Source organism: Pimephales promelas, chromosome 16, assembly GCF_988280905.1.
Source record: "Pimephales promelas chromosome 16, fPimPro1.hap1.1, whole genome shotgun sequence".
NCBI classification, from domain to species: Eukaryota; Metazoa; Chordata; class Actinopteri; order Cypriniformes; family Leuciscidae; genus Pimephales; species Pimephales promelas.
The window spans coordinates 18,091,263-18,102,469 of record NC_142784.1 but is presented as its reverse complement, the minus strand read 5'-3'; the positions used below and the strand labels follow the sequence as shown (position 1 = coordinate 18,102,469).

General features: G+C 37.5%; 1 protein-coding gene across 1 annotated transcript; it reads right to left on the bottom strand.

The window, feature by feature from the left end:
- Positions 1-3,963: 3,963 nt before the first annotated feature.
- Positions 3,964-4,920, bottom strand: LOC120478994 (olfactory receptor 1E16-like). The gene has a single exon (XM_039671239.2). It carries the CDS (start codon positions 4,918-4,920, stop codon positions 3,964-3,966), a length of 957 nt encoding a protein of 318 aa, XP_039527173.2.
- Positions 4,921-11,207: the final 6,287 nt, after the last annotated feature.

Genomic DNA, 11,207 nt, shown 5'->3' with positions numbered 1-11,207 from the left:
AGGAAAAAACATGTACTGTAGATTAAGATTAAGGAAACGAGACACATTAGTGTGTTATTGTGCCACAGTTCCTGCTTGATTGGCAGCTTCTGCCATTCACCCTGCTATTCATTGTAAATCAAGCCTTACAGCAAAATGAATCAGTGATGTTCAAAATAATACTGAACAAAGAGTAAGAATGTAATTAATTGTTTTTTTATTCATAATCAAGAGTTTATAGTCAATCTTATTTATTTATTTATTAATTTTTTTACATGAATAAACCACCACGTATACACGTTCCACTTTCAGGAAGGGGCCCTCCAAACTAGGCCTATTTTTGTAGGTTATATTTTCATTAATACTGTACAAAGTCGTAGGACTATTGTATAGCTTAAAATGCCATCTTAGAAACAAGCATGGGGAATGTGCATAATTGTATTAAATCATTAGTTGAATGATGCTTAGGGATCTGGAGAATTCTAAATAATCTCCATGGATAGAGAGTCTCTAGACCTTGGGTCCACTTCCATTTAATCTTTTTTTTCCAATGGGAGTATTTCATCACGGAATTGATAAACACCTTTGTGTGATTTATTTATCTACGGAAAATGTGACAAATGTGACAGCCTTTACTCTATACAATCAGTACAATTTTGAACACACTTTTCTGTTTGTTATTTTCACTTTATCTATTTTTTTCAATTTAAATTACATTTTTAAAATCTTGAATGCATTAAAGTGTCTTAATTACATGTTATCAAAAACTATTTACAAATTAGGATATTTAATCCAAGGGAGAAAACAAAAAGTTGTGTTGCTTGAAATAACTGAAAACACAAAAGAGACCCAACTAAATGATTCCAGGTTCAGACAATAATTTAAGAAAAAAATAAGACATTAAAAATTAAATTGGTGTTCCATTTAATGTTGAACTGCAAATAAGTCAACAATTTGCTATAACTTATCAGTTCAAGAAAAACAAGAAAGAACTTTCCAGTACTTGCCCACAAAAAAAAACACACAAAAAAACAGGTGATTTATAGTCCCTTTTAAAAACAAGAGACTTGATTATTTTTAAAGGAAAAACGGTTCTAAACAGTAACAAATTATAGTTTTTCAGCTTCTAACAATAGCAGAACCCTTTTTGGTGCTAAACAGAACCCTACTTTATTCTTTTATTTTGAAAAATACCCTTTTTTACAAGGTTCCACTAAGAACCTAGCCAGGCTAACATCAGACCCAAGTCTCAATGGCCCTAATTTATCATTCTTGCATAGAAACGGGGATATATATATTGGTAAGATTATGGTTACACTCTTCTCACCGCCTTATTTCTGAAGCAGTGCGTACCTTTGAAATCCAGGTGTACGCAATGCCTGCCCTTGATAAATCCCGCAGGTGAAAATGATCGTCATTAGAATAACACGCCACTATTTATTCAAGTCTCCGCTTCCCCCACACCCTCATTTTACGCCATGTACACACAGAAGACGGCAAAGAAGAGACACTTCACCCCTGTGGAGCCGAAATGACCAATCACAATGCATTATTTTACAGCACGTCTTTTGAAACAATTAGCATTCAATTTCGAATCACGTCACATGTATTGGGGTGTACAATGATGATGTGTAGTACCATTCATTCACATTAATAATTGCACGACAGTTTGTATTTTTCTGATTCCATTACATAAGAGTAGATATTAAATTTCATGCTGATTTGTTCTCGGCTTTCGCCAAGTTAAGCACAAACTAAGACTATGCTTCTCCATTACGCTTCTTTCCATATGACGGTGTGACTCTCCTTCTGTCCAGCGTTAACGGCTTGGCGTCAGCACATACAGCGGCTGCAACTACAGTATGGTCTCCCCAGTGGACCAGCACCACAACCGTCTGGATTGAGCTGAGTAGGGGACATCTCTAGGGTCTTCAAGTGGGCACCTTCCGTTCTCAGTGTTTCGTCGACTAGCCCACGACACCTCAAGAGTGCTCGACAGTGACTCTGTGGTCCCAGAGTCACTCCCCTCCGTCCCCCACTCAACTCAGCCCAGCTTACTGACCTCTACATCCCTCCTGCTGCTGAGACCTAACCACCATCTCACAATCTCTCTGCAACCCAACCATAGGCGCCAACCTGTTTTGACCAAGGCTGTCGAGTCCCACTGGTGCGTTAAAGCAATTTCAGTGGCAACGGTTCCGTATGGCGTACCACCTACTGCAAAACACAATATCCATCTCAACCACAGACAGTTGCTGCTCCTTTCTGCTGCTTCAGATAAGTTCGTTGCTGTGCTGTGCGACTCTTGGCCACTGAATCCATCGTCTCTGAGGAACCCTGAATCCCGTTCCAGGGGGCGCTGTCAAGCCCCCCTGCCATTTTCTTTCCGGCCCTGATGGCTGCGGTTTCTAACCAGTGTGCAAGGTTTCAAGAGTTTTTTAAGCACATTTAGGGCCTCAAAAGTGCCCAAAAGGTAGTAAAATAATAATAATAATAATCCTAAGGAAAACAACAGGGCCTTCCCCTTTTCAAGGCTTGGGCCCTAAAAAACAGAACAATTCCAAGAGGGTCCTCCCACCATCGGTACTCTGGCCCTAATAATAATAAACAGAGCAATTCCAAGAGGGTCCTCATACCATCGGTGCTCATGCTCTAATTATTAATTCTAGGAAATATATTATCTTTCTGGCCTAGAAAGAATAACCTTTTTCAGCTAAAGTAAATCAAGTACTAGCAGGGTAATAGCATAGATATCTAGATCAAGATGTTTAAGTGTCTTTGATAGTTTTGAAAGTGGCAAATACAGAGACAATAACATGTGAATATAATGGTTTAATAAATGAAACTACGGTAGGCCACACACACACTACTAAACTAAGCAAAGATTGTATACGTAAAGTAAAGAAAGAGAGATAGAAGCTGCGAGGAACATCAGAGAATCAGGGTCACATGGTTGGTTTTGGTTGCTGAACAAGTCCAGATGCAGGAGATTCTTGAGATTCTTGAAGATTTTTGCCAAGTGTGTGCTGAAGCATTTGTTTGGGTTCTTGGGGTGATCCATGCCGGAAGAAGACAGGAGAATGGTGTCTCGAAGAGATTGAGCACAGATCTGACCTTGCTGAGATTGTTCAGGGGAGCAGAGGTGATAACAGCCTTTGAAGAGAACTGGTTTTAAGGCCGATGATAACAGGGGAGAGGGGGAAGGTTTTCTGATGACTAGGGGTATTTGATTAAGGCCATTCGTTACATGTCTCACACATCACATCGAGAATCTTGTATCAATTCATCAATAATAAATATTTTATAATAAATTTGAGACCTTTTTAATTATTTATAGGAAAATAAAGCTATATTTTCAAGTGCTTAACTGATATTGATGGATGTTGTTTGGATTGTGATTAGTGATATTGGGCTATATAAACAAAACTGACTTAATGTTAAGCAAGAGCTGTTATCTTCTGTCTGCCATTTTCTTTGCCGATAAAGAAAATGTTTGTCTCACTCATTGCTCTTTCTGGTTTATTTACATCCCATTTTCCAGTATGCTCAACTAATGTTTCTCAGAGTTCCCAAACAATTTAAACAACAAATACAATAGATTCAACAACATAAGTACATTTCCTCTGCAATATGAACAGGAACTAAGATCAAAATAAAACATATTGGAGAGTTTTATGCTCCGTCTCATGACAAACATATTGAATATAATATATAATGTAAGCACTGTAATCTGTAAGCACAATATAATATGCACACTGTAAATAATGTTGGAATTAAATTTTTGTATTGTAAAAAATTAATTGCTGAAAGGTAAAAATCTATTTTCAGGAGACCTCCAAAAGGTTTACATTACTGTTCTTGGCATTCAGTCCAGTTCAAAACCTACTGGAATATGTGGTATGTTTTGTAAAATGGAGATATTATCTAAAGTTGAGGACCTTAAGACAATGGCAACCGTTTTACCACCTATTTAAATAAAGCACATCAGAGCAACCGTAAAGGAAAACCAATTTGTTTCTTTTGAAAATGACTTCTAAATATCTTTTTTACCTCTTCTGTTCTCAAACAATAAATAAGGGGGTTGATCATGGGTGGTAGCAGACTATATATCATAATAATGACTAATCGCAAATCAGTGCTGAATTTTATATCGATATTGTTAGACAAATAATTAAATAACCTGGGTAGGAAAAAGAGAGCAATTATGATGAGCTGAGGACTACAGGTTGAAAAAGTCTTCATTCTTCCTTGAGTACCTGAAATTTGCATAACTGCTGCAAAGATGGAGCAGTATGAAAAAATAATAAGAGCAAAGGGCCCCAACAGTATGGTAAAGGCATAGATGAGAGCTGGAACTCTATATAGTGATCTGTCTGTGCATGCCAGTGTTGTGATGGAAAAATGATCACAGTAACAATGTACAATGGTGTTTTCTGTACAATAAGGGAGAGGGTAAGCTCGAATGACCATTGCCAACGGGCCTAAGGAGCCCAAAATCCAAGAGCCAAAAAAAAGAACGAGCACATTTCTGTTTGTCATGATGCTATGATATTGAAGTGGGTAACATATTGCTACATAACGATCTATAGCAATTACTGCCAAAACAAGTGAACAGACACTACCTAAATAATGTACAAAGAACATCTGAACAAAGCAACCCAAGATTGAAATGGTCCCATCTTGGAACCAATACCTGCTAATTATCTTTGGTAATGTTGTGGTGCTGAATAATACATCACACACAGCAAGATTTATAATGAAATAATACACAGGCTTCTGAAGGCTCTTAGTCATTACAAACAATGTAAAAAATATAGCATTTCCCACCAAAGTAAATGCATAGACAAAAAACAGAAGTGCTGAGACAAGGCCATAGTAATGAGGCTGAAGTCCAGGAAAGCCGACTATGACAAAATCCTTTACAAAGCTGATGTTTTCCATTGACAAGATGAATATTAATCCTTAGAGAAATCTTTTATGCGTCTCCTTTCTGTATGTATAAAAAATATAATTTAATATTAGTGCTCTCTCTCTCTCTCTCTCTCTCTCTCTCTCTGTCTATATATATATATATATATATATATAAAATAATAGAAATAGCTGGATAGTTTAATTATTTTTAAATATTAATATATTTTATATTTAACAAATTATAATAAAGAATGAAAATAAACAAACCTGTCTGTTTCACAGGCTACTGCGCATTCTGCTCCTTACACTGAGATATGCTGGTCTAAGTTTTTTTTATATATCTGACATGTACATTGTAGAAAGTCTATGGCCTGAAAAACAGATGACGCAGTTGCTCCAGGGACAGTAACAAAATTTCCATGCAGTTCTTAAAGGGTTAGTTCACCCAAAAATGAAAATTCTGTCAGTATTTACTCACCCTCATGTTGTTCCAATCCCGTAAGACCTTCGTTCATCTTCGGAACACAAATTAAGATATTTAAGATATTAAGATCGCTCCTGCATACTAGTCCATAGGCTTCTTGAGGGAATGACTCTTGCTGGCATCGAAAAGTCATTAAAGACATCGTTGAAATAGTCCAAGTGACTACAGTGGCTCAATTTTAACTTTATCAAACGACGAAAACACTTTTTGTGCGCAAAAACAAACAAAAATAACGACTTTATTTCAACTATTCACTTCCTTCTCCATGGGCCTGTAGTCAGTTAACGTAGTGTGATTGCGTAAAGCTACGTCACACGTAGGCTCACTATTGGCTGACGCTGGTCATGTGTGTGATGCGTGTGACGTACAATAACAGAAGCTTACGCTATTAAACTAGTAACCTGACTCGCGCAGAGGGAGAAATAAATAAATAGTTGAAATAAAGTTGTTATTTTTGTTGTTATTTTGCGCACAAGAGTGTTCTCGTCTTTTGATAAACTTAAGATTGAGCCCCTGTAGTCACTTGGACTATTTTAACGATGTCTTTAATGACTTTTCGAGGACAGCAAGTCATTCCCTCAAGAAGCCTATGGACTAGTATGCAGGAGTGATCTAAATATCTTAAATATCTTAATTTGTGTTCCGAAGATGAACGAAGGTCGTACAGGGTTGGAACAACATGAGGGTGAGTAAATACTGACAGAATTTTCATTTTTGGGTGAACTAACCCTTTAACTTCTAAGACGTTATATTACAGTTCTACCAGAAAGACCTCGGAAGTCAAGATGAAATCACGATGACATTTATTAATTAAAGGGACACCATGCAGGAATTCCGTTTTTGTCAAACAGCTATCCCTAGAGTCACTATGTAGTACTTGTATTTAACATTACTGTCGTAAATACCACTCACCCAGTGACATGGCTTGACGTGTTCTCTTACGAGAGGTTCTCTCGTATTGCGTAAGCTAGCTTACGCTACGGGAAAGATCAATCTTTTCTGCAGTGCAGCAGCTGCCAGACCTAGAGCGGGCTTTCTAGTGAGCTTATTTGCTTCTCTGCGGCAACTGCAGCAGCCTATCAGAAGGGGTGTAAAGTCACGAAGCCGCAACTTAATCAGAAAAAAAAAATCATGATGGTTACAATCAATGGTCAAGTGTAGAGGAAATGTTTTGAACTTGATTATTCCAGATCCTATTGAGCTGCCATCTAGGGCTTCAACCTTCCAGAATGAAGAGCAAGTTTCGTAAGAGGCTGCGGCTTCACAACCATAAATTCTCCTGGACCTCTGGAACCCTCCTCCATTGGGGATTCTTGTACCTCTCGCTTCCACTGTGGTCGGGAGTAAAGAAATTCTGGCGGCTATTGAGGAGGTCACCCAGACCCTGAACTGCCATTTATTGTGGAGGTAGATGCTTCAGAAGAGGGAGTTGGGGCAGTGCTCTCCCAAAGGCCTATCACAGATAATACAGTCCATCCATTTTCTTTCTTTTCCAGATGCCTGTTGCATCCTTTCATTGTGTGGACAGATCACAAAAACCTGTCCTACCCTACAGCAGGCAAAGCACCTTAACCCCCGACAGGCCAGATGGGCTCTTTTTTTCACAAATTTTAATTTTGTTATCTCTTACAGACCTGGATCCAAGAATGTTAAGGCTGATGCCTTGTCACGCCAGTATGATTGTTCCCAGAGGGACCATTCTCCAGAGATCCCAGTTCATCATCCCCAGAGACAGCATTCTTCCACCGGTTCGTCTATCTATCGAGGACACAGTGCGTGAGGCTCTACGAGGTGTAAACATCCATGATGAAGTCCCTGCAGGATACTTGTTTGTGCCCAAGGAAGTAAGGTCTGAAGTCCTTTTATACATTTAATAGTATATACACTAAACCAGGGGTTCTCAACCCCAGTCCTCGCGACCCACTGCTCTGCATATTGTGTATGTCTCCCTTATTCAACACACCTGATTCAGATCCTCAGCTCGTTAGGATAGACTCCATGTAACCATGTATTCAGGAACTTCGGTCTTCCAGAGGATATCGTCTCGGACCAGGAACCCCAGTTCATCTCAAGAGTATGGCAAGCCTTCTTCAGACTCCTCGGGGTCACCATCAGCCTCTCTGGTTACCACCTGCAGACTAATGGCCAGACTGAACGAAAGATTCAGGAAATCGGACGTTCCCTGCGGACTTACTGCCACCAGTACCAAGACAGCTGGAGATGTTTCCTCCCTTGGGCGGAATATGATCAAAACTCCCTGTGGCAGAACTCCATCGGGCTCACCCCCTTCCAGTGTGTCCTTATCAGCCTCCACTCTTTCCTCGGTCGGGTGAGCCACCGGAGGTTCCAGCTGTCGACTTCTGTCCATCACAACGAGGGGGTATGGGACATAGCTCATGTGCATCTACAACTGGCAGTACGGAGAAACAAGGAACAAGCTGACCGTCACCGACTTGACAGTCCTTAATATCAACCAGGGCTGCATTTCCCAAAAGCATCGTAAGCCTAAGTTGATCGTAAAAACGATCGTACGAATGATCTTAATATTATGTTCTGTTTCCCAAAAGCATCGTAACTTAAGTAGCACTTGAAAATGTTCGTAGAACTATGAGTGCTCTGGAGTAATCGTACATCCCCAAGTGCATCATAAGAAGACAGAGTTATGAGGTCACCTGCAGGACAACCGGCAGATTACACTTTTATCTAGATTCAATAGATTACACTGCAACATAAGTAGCCTATAATATATAGGTTTTGATTGTACACTTTGTTGTACTCGTGTTTTGTTTAAATGAATAAATTAAATAATTAAAAAAGGGAAGAAAAAAATAGAAATACACATCTAAATTAAACGAATGGACAAAAAAATAGTAAAATAAGTCATCTGGGAAATATGCTTTAAAGACCGGGAAAAATAGGGATAAATTCAAAAAAATCTGTCAATGACTTGCTGACGTGCACAAAAACCAGCCATGTATTGGGCATTTCTCACGGACCTCCTTCCCTGATCTTTGAACATGGTTGCAGTTAGTTTGCAACATGTCCTTCCAGATGTTTTGGTTCCTTATTTGTATGGTGTCCTTTAAATCTGTTAAAAATAAAATCTTTGTTTCCCTCTATCTCCTCTGGAAGGACTTAATTAATCTCCTTTAATTTGTTATTTTAAAATTCATAGATTTATTCACTTTTAAAGTTTTTTTTATGTATTTTGCATAATTTGATTAAAGAAAACAGTAGTTAGTTTGAAAAACTCTCAATATGTGCTGATCTGTTTAAGTAATTTTTGAATTAAGTCATTGAATTTAACTTTGTGTTTAAAAAAAAAAAGATGGGTTTTAGCATTGTAACCGCATATGCCAGAGATGTACTGATGACTCTGTCATTGGGAGTGAATGCACTGCATTGTTTAATTATGATATTTGAACCTGCAGAAATTTAATTATCAGCCTTTTAGGAGGCACTTAAAGACAATTAATATTTAATGACTGTAGGATACTATTTAAACCCAGAGGGAATTAATTTGAAGGGTTAGTGCAGCCATTCACAAAAATGCAGACACACACTTAGTTAAATGATTTACAAAGTGAAAATAATAACTATCAATAAGTGTTATAATCAAATAATCTTACTTACACCCTCTCATGGGATGAAAATGGATATTAATGTAAATTCTGATGCTTGAACATTAATGTATTCATTCTGATTTTCCATTATTTCATTTATAGTTACTAAGAGGCCTTTTAAAACTCCAAGTTTGCAGTGGATCTTTTTAAAGTTCCAGAATTTTCAGGTAAGACTATTCTGAAAATGTATTAACAACCAGAAAATCGTGAAAGTTGGGAGTTTTGTTGGACAATTTGTTTAGCATCCTGCAACTTCCTGCATAGTGATGTAAATACCTGAGAACTGAAGTATCTGTAATTGTGTTATGTAAGATTTATTTTTTAATTACTATAATTATGCCGATATGCAATATTGTCAAAAAAGTGGGTTTTTGTTTGCATTTGTGTTGTATAGTCTTAATTGTTAGTTATTTTGTAATCATAGTATATGCAAGGTAATGAAATATATATATTTTTTTAATTTAAAGGCAAATCATTATAGAAGAAATAAGTAAATTACACTATATACTCTGATGCTGACTTTATTATCAAAGATGATGAAATCATTATTGAATTTTATGTTTTCTGCTCCTCATAATAGAAAGATTTCTGTATTTGTTGTGAAACTTTTAGCAAGAGTTGCGTCATCTTTGATTGAAAGTTGAAGAGTGTTTATTGCAAAGAATACATTTACTCGTGTGTGTCAAACTTCACCTGTTAATGATCAGCACTCATAATAGATGACTAATTATGTGTTGATTCATAGGGGGCATCAACAGCTAGAAAGTAGAAACAGCTCTGACACCTGGGAAGATCCTGTCTCCCATCACCTTGAGTACTGTAGATCAAAACACCGCTAACGAGTTTTGTTGCTAAGAGCAATGACCTCACAAAACAAGTTTATTGGAAAACACCCCCTCTCCAGACCACGATTTATGCCGCACACTATGTCTACATTATGAAAACTGGTAAAAATAAATAAATAAATAAATAATTTTCGCAAACAAATATAGTCGAGATACCTGATTGGATTTATTACAGTTCGTCACTGACCAGTTTTTATGATGTTCTCACTCTTAAATACAAAATTATTTACATTTTGTTAATTTTGAAAAAAAAAAAAAGTTACATAGTGTAGCTTTAAAATAAATGTTTAAATGTTTTTTTTTCAGTAGTCCATATGGAACAGGCACCACAAATCAATAATTGTTATGCTTCTAATGAAGCAGTTTTACCAGACATATGCATCTTTGTGGCAATTAAATGTGCAACACTTTACTTTTTATTACCAAATTATATCTAATATCTAATTATTTTCACTTATGCTGGAAAGTTTTGTCAAATTCTCGAAATTTCAAGGTACAATTAGCTTGGCCTTAAAGGTGCCATCCCAGCAAACAAATTTAGGTTCTGGGAACGTTCTGAGAACATTAGTTTTTGGTTCCCAGAACATTCCTAGAACTTTCCCTTAAAGGTTGGCCTGAAACGAGACTTACTTAGATTTCCACGACGCATGCGTGAGAATTGCGACCTCCTTCAACTACTTCAGTTCAGTTCTCGTGCATGCGTCGTGGAAATCTAAGGAAGTCTCGTTTCAGGACAACAAGGAATAGTCGAATAAAGTCGTTATTTTTGATTGTTTTTTCGCACAAAAAGTATTCTCGTCGCTTGATATACTTATAGTTGAGCCACTGTAGGCACATGGGATATTTAAACATTTTCTTCATTGACTTTCTGGGCCGTCAAGAGCCAGTCCCTTAGGCAGCCAATGTGGTAGTGAGACAGCTCTCAAATTTAATTAAAAATATCTTCATTTGTGTTCCGAAGATGAACGAAGGTCTTACGGGGTTGGTACAGCATGGGGGTGAGTAATTAATGACTTAATTTTCATTTTTGGGTGAACTAATCCTTTAAGGTTAAGGGAACTTTCCCGGAACATTCTCCTTACGTTACATGGAACGTAAAAGCCTGGGCTATTATTTGAAGTTTTACGGTATTCGTTTTGTTCATATTACATTTTTATTGTAAGTTTGAATTAATTTGACAGACAGCATTCGCTGATGTAGACCAAGCTAGCGCCATTCAGAGCTGCCAACTCTCACAAATTCGCCATGAGACTTTTCACTTTTCACACTCCCACGCCACACATCAATTTTGCACATCAAATATGCAGACATGGAAATAATGCGTTCCTATAACGTTCTTGTTTGGTTCCCAAAAAAATAACCTCA

What these genes read in the sequence shown, in the direction of transcription:
- LOC120478994 (XM_039671239.2), bottom strand. Translation starts at nt 4,920, where the DNA reads ATGGAAAACATCAGCTTTGTAAAGGATTTTGTCATAGTCGGCTTTCCT.